The sequence below is a fragment of the Gracilinanus agilis genome, chromosome 3 (genome assembly GCF_016433145.1).
Source record: "Gracilinanus agilis isolate LMUSP501 chromosome 3, AgileGrace, whole genome shotgun sequence".
In the NCBI taxonomy this organism is placed as follows: Eukaryota; Metazoa; Chordata; class Mammalia; order Didelphimorphia; family Didelphidae; genus Gracilinanus; species Gracilinanus agilis.
Window position 1 is genome coordinate 257,989,512 of NC_058132.1, and position 12,138 is coordinate 258,001,649.

Below are 12,138 nucleotides of genomic sequence, written 5' to 3' on the forward strand. Positions count from 1 at the left end.
AAAGGAAAGGAAAGGAAAGGAAAGGAAAGGAAAGGAAAGGAAAGGAAAGGAAAGGAAAGGAAAGGAAAGGAAAGGGTGGGAAAGGGTGAAGTGAAGGAAAATGAATGAAAGGAAAAGAAAAGAAAGGAAAAGAGAGGAAAGGAAAGGAAAAGAGAAAAGGAAAGAAAGAGAAGGAAGGAGAGAAAAGAAAGCCCTCTTAAAAGCTGGTGTCCCAAACCAATTATATATGAGAAATATTGGACATGGCCTTTAAGTTATAGACGGCTTTTTCCTTCCTTGCTTAGAAATGTTTTTAAATTTGATTATCAAAAATATTTTGGTTCAATGAGTGTGCTTCTAGTTTAGTCCCTTTTCTCTATTTTTATAAATTGTATCATACTCCATTTCATTTTATACTTCATGGGTTCAAAAAAGCATTGTCACTTGCTATTACTTTAAAAATAAAGATCAATTTAAACATTACAAGTTAATGACACAATAAGAAATCTAGAGGCACAAACTGATTAGATATGAAGATGCATGGTGCATGTGCTCCATGAAACCTTTGCTTCACCATTTGGTTATTGGATTATTACTTTGCTCAAAATGGTCATTTAAAGTGTCATCATTTTCTTTACAGGGCACAACTACTGAAACAGAAATTAAAAAGAGAAGGTCGAGTTCTTTCCATGTTTCCATGGATTTTCTGGAAGATCCTACCCAAAGACAAAGAGCAATGAGTATAGCCAGTATATTAACCAATACCGTGGAAGGTTAGTAAAAAGTTTTGTTTCCATTTATGTCATTTGTGCATTCATTCATTCAACAACTTTACCACATTTTTACATTGTGCTAGATTCTGAGGTATATGCAAAGATTAAACAATGCATGGCCCCTGCTCTTTAGGCACGTATATTAGAAGAGATATAGCAAGGACAAAAATAATTCTGATGTCAAATAGAACATGATAAGGGACCATGAAAGCACTATGAGAATTCTACCAAAAAAAATTATTTCCAAATGAAGAGATCAGGATAGATTTCATGGAGAAAGTGACAGCTAAGGTACATCTTGAAAAATCAAGTAGATTTCATCAGGAAGAGTGGTTGTTTTAAAGTCATTTTCCATTGTGTTTGATGAGTATCCATGGCCCTATTTGGGATTTTCTTGGCAATGATACTGGAGTGGTAGCCATTTTCTTTTCCAGTTCATTTTATAGAAGAGGAAACTGAGGCAGACAGGGTCATGTAATTTTCCAAGAGTCACACAGTTAATAAGTGTCTGAGGCCAGATTTGAACTAAGGAAGATAAATCTTCTGACTCCAGGACTGGCACTCTATTCACTATACCAATTAGCTGCCCACTCACCAGAGAGTGAGAAGGAGCTAAAGGAAGTTATTTTATAGGGAAATGTGAGCAAAAGTAAAAGGTCATAAAAGTATGGAGTATGTTTTTTTAAATGACAAGTAAATACAGTTTGACTGGAGCATAAAGTATGTGGGAAAGGGATGGCAGAATGTAAGATGAGGCTGAAAAGGAAAGCTGCTCCCCAATACTTTTATATGCCAATCTCATGAGTTTAGATATTATTCAGTAGTCGCTAAGGACCGTGAACATTTGTGATTAGTTGGATGACATGAGAACACATGAACACATAAAAATCAGTAAGCATTGTAAAGAACTAGCAAAATCAGAAGGAGCAAGTTATTATTTACTTAACATTGAACACCAATGTAATCTTTTATCTTGCTATAAAACTATTTACCTTTCAATTAATTTCACCTCGAAAAATATCATAACCTTTCACACACTTCCTTGAAGTCTCTATCAACTTCTTCACTTATTGTCATTAATTTTTCCTGTCATGTGATCATAGTGTATTCTCTCTTCTTCTGGTTCTGCTATTTTTTTCTCTTTCTATTGTTTCATTAGTCTCTCTTATACATTCCCATGTATTCCTCACACGTATTGGTCTTAGTCACATTATGGTATTCTTTCACATTAATGATGGAACTCACTCAAAATTTCTCTAATGGTTGGACATATGTTTCTTCTAATTGCTTATAATTACAAATAATGCTGTTATTATAATCTTTCAACAGATAAATAATTGTATGTTTTCTTATTTAAAAACGCTTTCACTGAATACTTCCAACAATAGAATCATCATCTCTCACCTCTACTATTATAATAGCCTCCTAGTTGATCTTTTTGCCTCCAATTTCTCCCTTTTTGAAATCATGCTCAAAACACAGCTGCAAGAGTGTTATTCCTAAAACATAGATTTGACTATGTCACTTCCAAATTTAGAAAGCTCCAGTGACGTCCTTTTACCTGTACTATAAAATACAAACTACTTCTTGTTGTCTAAAGCCCTTTACAATCCCATCCCAGTCTATATTTTCTGGCTCACTATTCATTATTTCTTTATATTTAATCTAAATTATAGAAAAACTAGCTTGCTTAATTATTAATGCCTAAGAAAAATATTCCATCCCATCTCCATGTCTCTAAAAGTCTAGCCTCCATTGCAAGAATGTACTTTACCTTTTATTCTCTTTGAAACAGTAGCTCTCTTCAAAATTCTGTTCAAGTCCTGCCTAAATGAGACCTTTCCTGATTGCCACAGCTACAAATGCCCCATCCTATTTTTTCATTTACTGTTTATATAGTTTGTTTTATACCACACTTGGTATAATTGTACCATTCCATTTTCTTCCATCTTTTATTTTTTAATATTTAAAATATGTATCCATTCTAATTCACACAGCATAAAATACAGTATAAAATATTGAATATAAAATGTGTTTTTATGTACACATTATGTTTTCATGTTATTGTGCCATCCTGATAGACCTCTTCTCAACCTCTCTTGAGATTTAGGGCTTTGAAGAAATAAAAGATAGTTCCTCTCCAGCAAAATTTGAGGGACCCTTTATTTATATTTCTTTACAATGCCAAATTTACCTCATACACCAGAGTCACAAGAATGTTTGGAGGAACAACCCAGAAATTTATCTCCCTGAATTCATTAGTCATGCCTTGGGAACTTTAGTTCTAGAAAATTTACAAAAACACTAAGATCATGTGTAGCCATAAGATACTTGTATGAGGAAATGCAATTAGGATAGAGTATTTATCTATGTAAAATTACCTTCTATTGCTAAAATTCATGGAATTTCACATTGTAACTTCTATAACCCTTAATTCAAATCCTAATGAAGAAAAAGAATAAGAAGTCACTTTCTTTTTATGACAAATATAAATGTATCAATTAGTGAAAAAGAAAATCTCAACTGTAATTTTGTAATTATTTTTTTTCTCCAGAACTTGAAGAATCCAGACAGAAGTGCCCACCCTGCTGGTATAAATTTTCCAATATTTTCTTAATCTGGGACTGTTCCCCACACTGGTTGAAAGTAAAACACATTGTCAATCTAATTGTGATGGATCCATTTGTTGACCTGGCAATTACCATCTGCATTGTCTTAAATACTTTGTTCATGGCCATGGAACATTATCCAATGACTCCTCATTTCAATAATGTACTTTCAGTAGGAAACTTGGTAAGCAAATTGAAAGGTCAAAGTTTTCTTTCTTTAAAATTATTGTTTCACATTGTGGGACGATCAAATGTAATTGACTTTGCTACTAAAAGCAATGCAATGATGCAGGACAACTCTGAGAGACTTATGAGAAAGAGTACTATTCACATCTAGAGAAAGAACTGAGAGAGTAGAAATTCAGAAGAAAACATATGATTTATCACTTGTTTATGTGAGTATATGATTTTGGGGGTTGGGTTTTAAAAGATTACCCTATTACAAAAATGAATAATATGGAAATATGATTTGAGTGATAATATATGTATAACCCAGTGAAATTGCTTGTTGACTCTGGGAGGAGGAAAGAGAGGAGGGAGAGAAAAGAATCATGTGACCATGGGAAAAAATTTTAATAAAATAAATAAATAAAAGTATTTTTTCAGGAATGTCATAGCAAGGAAGTATGGATAGTTAGCCTTTCAAAGCCAGAAAGGAAAATGATGTTTTTACCAGATTGCAGACATTAATCATAAAGTCATCTATCTCATCACACTTAAATGAGAACATGTGTGTGTGTAGCAGCTTCTTCACAGGACGGTTGTGAGGAACAAATAAAATTGCTTTGCAAATGTTTAAGTGCTCTGTAAATCTGTAAATACTAGTCATCGCCTTCATCATAGCATTGGAAAACCTTAAAGAGTTAAATCTATAATATCAGTTATTTTTTAAGTAGTATTAGCATTTCATTCTCATTTTTCTTGATAGGGTTCAGTTGGGAATGGTCTGAGTTTAGGTATCAGTCTTCTGTATTGAATGTTCATTATTTTTATTCAAATATAGATTTTATTCAATGTATTCAAATACATTGTGAGTATTCTGATGTAGAGACAGTTCATTGACAAGTCCCTTTTAAATCACTAATGAATAATATCTGCTTTCTACTAAAAGGGACAGCCATTGAAGCCAAAGGAAAAATTGAAAAATGATATCATTAATATGTTCAAGGATAAGGCTATTCTTTAAAGGCAAAATAATATTTCCATAATATTCATAGGAGTTCTTATTAAATCTGAAGGTCCTATACCTCTATTTTTATTCTGATAATCTTTGTTGTGTATCTAGTGCTCATGGTTCAATTGAATACTTTTGAACTTTGGTTATCTGGTTGGCATTACTATAGGAAGACACAAATAACAGTTCCTTTTTTTTTAAACCCACTTAACTATTGTCGCATGGTAGGGCCATAGGGTTAATCGAGTATACTTCCATATCCCATAAATTGTCTCAGGCTTCTCCTCTTAAAGGGGCTCAGTACTTGTGTTGCTTTATCCTTTTATATTAAAGCCAATGAAATATTGATAACCAACAGTACACTGTGTATCAGATATTCAGCAGACCCATTTTTGGCGAAGGTTACCACTTAGTTGTTTTTTTTTCCATTTTATGTTTCAGAAAAATAAATTATTTAGGTGTTTGTCAATTGAATCTGAATAGCTTTAGAATATTAGACTATTATTTGTTTAAGGAAACAGACTTGAACTTCTAAAGCAATTTTTTCATTGTTGCTTAGAGTTTACTTTGGGGTTTGAGAGATTTAGGGTAGAAAGGAAGCTTTCTGTGTAATTGTCTTCATTTTACCTTGCGTGTATATCTGCTTTTTTTTTAAAACACAGCTAATAAATTAGCAACATTTGTTATTCCAAGAACTGTAATAACTTTAGGGGATACAAATCTAAAAGTGAGGCATTCCATGTTCTCGACAAGGAGCTTATTAAGTAATCTTGCAAGAGAGTTGGCAGGTTGGAGAATAAAACAGCATTTTCACTGATAATTATATGCAAGATAGAGGGATGTATAGAGAGATAGAAGGATGTATATTGATACAGATAGATATGGATATAAATGGGTACAATAAATATCAAGTTGTAGTGAAGAGAGGACTAACAACTGGGGAGGAGATAACCATAAAAGGTATTGAAAAAAGTCATTATTTTCATATTATTTTAATAAGAAAAATCATTTCATTTTTGCATTAGATGGTGATATATAGTTATTATGGAGCAGCTCACCACAGTGGATAGAATGCCAGACCTAGAGTGAGGAGGACTCAATCTTCCTGAGTTCAAATCTGACCTCAGACACCTACTAGCTATGTGGCCATGAATAAGTCTCTTCATCTGTTTGCCTCAGTTTCCTCATCTTTAAAATGAGTTGGAGAAGGAATGGCAAATCACTACAGTATCTTTGCCAAGAAAACTCCAAATGGGATTGTGAAAACATTGACACAACTGAAAATGACTAAAAACTAAAAATGCAATCATTATAGAAATGATGTATGCCCCCAAAGGACCTAAAATGACAATTTCCCCACACTTACAATTAAAATTATCTTGAGATACTGATTTTTGATAAGAATATCAGTTTATTGGTTAGGCCCGCATCCTAACCAATAAAGTAACATATATTGCAATGGTTCTCTCAAATGACCACAGACCTAGAAGCTCAATAAGTTGAGTTTTAGGAGCTCATTATTCAGTTCCCTTGAACATCCCAAGACTTCTCTAATTGGTAAATAACTAATTAAGAAGCTGTCTATCAAACTATCCCTCCTTTCCCATTTCTATGTCATGGGGAAAATACACAGAAAAAGAACCCTTAACCCCTTCATTTATTAATCAAATTCTGTTAAAAGGGAAGATGTTCTTCGGAATTTCTAAGGACAAAAGAAAATTTAAAAAGCAGCAAACTGGATGGAATCTCTGTCCCTGAACCCTGATGCAGGAATACCCAATAATTCTTAATATACAGGAATTGAGTTCTTACTACTCTAGGGCCCTATCATAAGATTAATAGAGTATGTGAAAAATAACTTCTCCCACTACTTACTTGAATAAGAAAGTTACTAAAGATAATATAATTGTTGAAATATTCCAACAAAAAGTCAAGAAAGAGGGAATAACTTGAACATAACAGGCCAAGACAATGCATGATATTCTTACCTAGCAACATTGTACGACAACACATTAACTTTGTTTCTGGTCTTAGGTATTTACTGGGATCTTCACAGGAGAAATGTTTCTGAAGATTATTGCCATGGACCCCTATTATTATTTTCAAGAGGGTTGGAATATATTTGATGGTTTTATTGTGACACTTAGCTTAGTGGAACTTGGACTGGCAAATGTGGAAGGATTATCTGTTCTCCGATCTTTCAGACTGGTAAACACATTTTCATTAGTTTTTCAGAATGTCTTTTCTCCAAAGAGAGTTGTCATTTGCATAGTCTAATATATTAGCCAGTTGCCATTGTGTTTGGCTTGCCATTTTTTTAGGAGCTATTTATTTATTGTTTTAAACTCTGGGGCGGGGGAAGAATGCCAATGAAAACACCACAATTACTAGATTTAAAAAAATATGAAGACCTTTGTAAGATTGGATGGCAATTTAATGCAAAGTGGGTTTGCTAATGTATACCTTGCTACAACTATTACAGAAATCTGAGGCAATGTGCCTGCTCTTATCCAAACCAAACAGAAAAGTTTTGCAATTGTTGCATTTTTGTGAGCCCCTTCTCAGAAATAGAAAGTAGAGAGTTTTTTATATTTGCAGTTGTAAAGAAAAATATCTACATAAAACAGGAGCCCAAAGGTCCCCTTATACATCATGAATAAATATGGAAATTGTGAAAAAGAATTATAATGAGGGAAAAGGGAAGTGATATATTGGAACTCTTCCCTCCCCCACCCCATTGCTAGACCAGCTAGAGGAATGAAGCCTTCACATAGAAGTTAGAACACCACACCCTTAAAAAGGATTATAAAATCCATAGCACCTAGATTCAGTCCATACTTTAATCTATTCAGAATATTATCCCAAAGGGGAAATAAAGGGTGAAAGAACTTTTTCCATACTTCTAACAAAAAAAAAAAAGAAGAAAAACTTTGGGGCAAATTCTTAGTATACTTAGATGAAAATCACAGTTGTATAGACTCAAAACAGTGCATACTAATTATCATCTTTTGTTTTCCAGCTTCGAGTTTTCAAGTTGGCAAAATCTTGGCCAACACTAAATATGCTGATAAAGATCATTGGCAACTCAGTAGGAGCTCTGGGAAACCTGACCTTGGTGTTGGCCATTATTGTTTTCATTTTTGCTGTGGTTGGCATGCAGCTCTTTGGTAAAAGCTACAAAGACTGTGTCTGCAAGATTGCCCCTAACTGTGAACTTCCACGCTGGCACATGCATGACTTTTTCCACTCCTTCTTGATTGTGTTCCGGGTGCTGTGTGGAGAATGGATAGAGACTATGTGGGACTGTATGGAAGTTGCTGGTCAGGCCATGTGTCTTACTGTCTTCATGATGGTCATGGTGATTGGGAACCTGGTGGTAAGTATAAAGCTAATTTGACCTGAGCTATGACATAATTCAGCTCAATAATGCATAGCAAACATGAAGCTACAAAAGATAGCTTATTTACTGCATGACAGAATTTTTAAAATCTTGATAGGCTTTTAAAAAATCATCAAAAAAAGGCTGAAATTTTTAAAAATGGAAAGACAGGTTCAAAAATTCAACTTCAGAATTATAAGATGACACAGCTAGGCAATTTATTTGAAGAAAATCTGTGAGTTTTAGCATCCTGCCAGCTCATTGTGAGTCAACAATGAGATGAAAAAGCACATGGTATCCTAGGCTTCCATAGAAGAAATCTAGAAGATAGGAACAAGGCAGAAGATGGTCTCACTATCTATACACTTTTCCTTATCAGGTCACTTTGGGAGCTTTGTGTTTAAGTCTACCTCTGATATTTTAGAACAAACCCTGATAAGATGGTAAATATGCAGAGGACAGACAGCATGGTGAAGGGCCTTGAGTTCATGACATGTGAAGACTGGTTGAAGGAAGAGCGCCTGAAAACACTGGCAAAAAAGAAAGAAGGGGAAAAGTAATAGCTGTTTTCAAGTATTTGAAAGATAATCATGTGGGAGAGGAATTATCCTTGTCCTGCTAGGTCCTGGAAGGCAGAACTAGGAGAAATGGATAGAAGCGGCAAAAAAGCAAACAAAAACCCTTTCCAGCAATTATACCTATGCAGGAGCAAAAGATAGTGCTTTCTCCCTTACTGAAAGCCTTTTAGGAAAGCTAGCTAGCCATTTGTTAAGTTTGTTGTAGATGAGATTTTTTTTCAGGTTGGACTAAATGACGATTGAGGTTCTTTACAGTTCTAAAATTCTGTGATTTATTAAATACCTACTGTGTGCAAGGCACTGTGCTAAGTACTAGGAATACAAAGACAGGAATAAAAAATAACTCCTGTCTTCAAGGAGCTTGCATTATGTTGAGGTATAAAATACGTATGTAAATAAATGTAATAAAAGATAATATGATGAGGAAAATTACACTCATGAATAATGAATATTTTAAAATAATTTTTTGGACATTCATGGGGAAAAAATCAGATTGAGGCTTTTTTACCTCCCTGCAACAGCATAATAAATTGGCATAAGGATATATGATAACATTTTTTTCAACTTTACTTTCTCTCTTAGAATCAATAAGTATCAGTCAGAAGAATGGTTAGGGTTAGGAAGTGTCCAAGATCACATTTGAACCTGGCTCCCCAGAATCCAGGTTTGGCTCTCTATCCACTGAGCCTCCTAGCTACCTATTATCCAATAAATAGCTTAATGCTCACAGAATTATGGCAACCTGTCCACCGCATTTCCCTCAGGATTTCCTATAAAAGAGTTTAAAGATCATTGAGACCAACCTCCCCATTTTACAATCAAGGAAACTGAGATTCCCAACGTCATACAAATAGTGAGTAGCAGAGCTGGAATTCAAACTCAGGTTCTGCTTCTCCTTCTCTAATCTTCTTCAATTCTGAAGCCTTTTCCATGGCACTGTACTTGGGATCAGAGAATGAGTTCTAAACTGAAAGAATACTATCTTGAGCAGGATTGGGGAAAAAGCTAAAATTTAAAAGAGTCTGACAACTCTTTCACTTTCCCAAGGCCATAATTCAGGGTAATTACTACTCATTCTTCTCCTCCTTTACTTTTGCCAAAATGCCTTTAAATTTTTGCCAGTATTAGACTAAGACCTAGAGATTGTATATATATATATATATACATATATATATATATATATATATACACGCATGCTGATATCAGCACTTCCTGCCCCTCCCTGACCCCAACATCTACTCACTATAAGTGTCATATAACAGATATATTAGACAGCTCTAGGTTAATGAATCCTTAGCTATAAGTCAAAACAAAAGAAGGCTAATGCAGCTGAGTGTACACTAATGGAGTAAATGATCAATCCTTTCCAACCCTCTAATGTGAATTTGGGTTATTTCTGATTTCAGTACAAAATTATATGACATACAGTAAACTGAAGAGGAAGAGGATATACTACATATACAATGCTCATAAAATACTAAGGATGCTGTTATTTTTGTAAGGATCAATTTTAGCTGAAACTGACAAAAGTAGAACTGCAATTTAGAAAAACTCAGAAAACTGGGGGCATGAACCTAAATGTCTCAACTAACATTAATTTCAGATTGAATTCCTAAGTTATTTTTAGTATGTTTCTAATTGTAGTTTTCAACACCTTAAAATTTGTGAGGCATAATTGTGAACATTATTTCCTTAATTTATTATTATATGTATATAAAGGGTATCCCAAAAGACTTAATGCAGTTTTAAGCTCTAATAGCAATCTTAAGCTGTATAGTATGTAGGCATATTTGTGGTGTATATATACATAAACATAAATATATGTAAATATACATATATATGTTTGTTTTTATAGAATCCTATGATCCTAGTTTTAGGGGAACTTGAAGCCTATCTTGTCCGAATCCCTTTGTTTGGCTACTGAGGAAACTAGCCCAAGAAAGCTTAGTGACTTGATTAGGGATAAAAACCTAATAGAAAAGTTTAGTTGATATAAATCAGTTGCTATGTGAAAGAGTCTAAAAGAGTACAGAAAACGCCTCAGCCAGCAATCACGTGATCTTTTTACTAAAGAGATGTGTAATCAAAGGCAATGTAATGGTTTAAAATAAAAGTTTATTTGCAAGACATTACAAAGGAAGATCGCAGAAGACTGAGTGTGGAATCATCTTACAAAGGAGAGAAAAAGTGGAGGGGAAAAGGAGTCTTAAAAAGCAACAGAAGGGAAAACAAGTTGGCCTAAAACCCAGCAAGGCCAGAGGCAGCATGGCAACATGAAAAGATTACTGGACCTGGAGTCCAAAATGTGGCTTAATTTCTAGCTCTGACAATGATTAGTTATACCACTTGGCCAAGTCACTTTACTTCTCTCAACATTAGTTTCCTCATTAGTATGTAAAGGGAATTAACTCATTCTCATTCATTGTTTAGACTCTAGCCATCAGAAATAATGTCACCCCACCCAACTTAGAATTAAACGGGGAGGGGAATATCAGTTACCCACACATGATAGTAAGTAACAAATCAAAAACAAGGGACTGCCCTTTGGGCAGTCCAAAACAGTGTTGAGGCTGCCATTTGTCTACTTGAAATTGGAGGTGGATGCAGGAAGTGACAAAAGATGCTATCTTTTAAATATGATGGTAACTTCCTGTGGAGGCAGTTGGCTCTTTGAACTTGGTGTAGAAGGATCTTTGGCGAGACCTCAGATGGCTTCCCTCTGAATTGTCACATAGGTAAGTTAGGCTGACTTCCTTTCTCCTCCCTTGGTGTTTCTGGAGGCTCTACCCTCAAGGAGGCCTCTCTTGCCTCTCTTATTGGAGGAGGCCTTGTGGCTAGAAGCCTTGTTTAATTAACCTCTGTGCTCCTCTGCTGGGGCCTCTAAATTCTTACCTGGTCCGGACCTCTAGTCCGGGCCTGAGTCTCTCTCTTTCAATTTCCCTACCTTCAACCTTTCTAATTGTAAATTAACTTTCATAAAAGTCATCCTGACTTGGGACTATTTTAATTTGAAATCACGTTAATACAATTTCTGGCGACTATACCTTAAATCTCTAGTAAACATAGAATGGCACTAATGGAAAGAATCAGAGACACCAAAAACTGTACTTCTGTTAGTATTCTCTGCCATAAGCAAAGAATCTAATAATTTCTTAAATTATAATAAGAATTTCATCTTTTAAATGGTAGATGAGCCAATAAGGGAAAATTCTATTCTGTATCCACAGTATTTCTTTCCAACAAGGAATAACTAGTTACTGAAGTAAAAAAATAAACAAAACAGAAGAAAATTGTGAAAAAATAGACATACCATTATAGAATTTCTGATTTAGGCAAGAAAAGCCCCAAACAATCTGACAGGAACCCAGTTAATAATAATGACAGTTAACATTTATCTAATACTTATATGTATCATGTCCCTTACAAACATTATCTCATTTGATCCTTACAGTTCTGCCATATGAGGTAGGTGCTATTATTATGCCCATTTAACAGATAATGAAACTGAACCAAGAGGCTGAGTGATGCCCAAAGTCACATGACTAACAAGTATCTAAGGCTGAATTTGAACTCAGGTCTTCCCAACTCCTGGCCCAGCACTGTATCATGGGTACCACTTTGCTGCAGAGAGAAGATTTCAAAGGAT

The 12,138-nt window shown here is 34.6% G+C and overlaps 1 protein-coding gene across 1 annotated transcript in view; it reads left to right on the top strand.

The window, feature by feature from the left end:
* LOC123241459 (sodium channel protein type 1 subunit alpha) overlaps positions 1 to 12,138 on the top strand; it is a 138,448-nt gene that overhangs the window by 49,115 nt on the left and 77,195 nt on the right. Inside the window, exons 2-5 of the mRNA XM_044669104.1 lie at positions 620 to 752; positions 3,307 to 3,545; positions 6,570 to 6,743; positions 7,555 to 7,911. Of these exons, the coding sequence (XP_044525039.1) occupies positions 620 to 752; positions 3,307 to 3,545; positions 6,570 to 6,743; positions 7,555 to 7,911 (903 nt within the window). The remainder of the gene's footprint in view (positions 1 to 619; positions 753 to 3,306; positions 3,546 to 6,569; positions 6,744 to 7,554; positions 7,912 to 12,138) is intronic.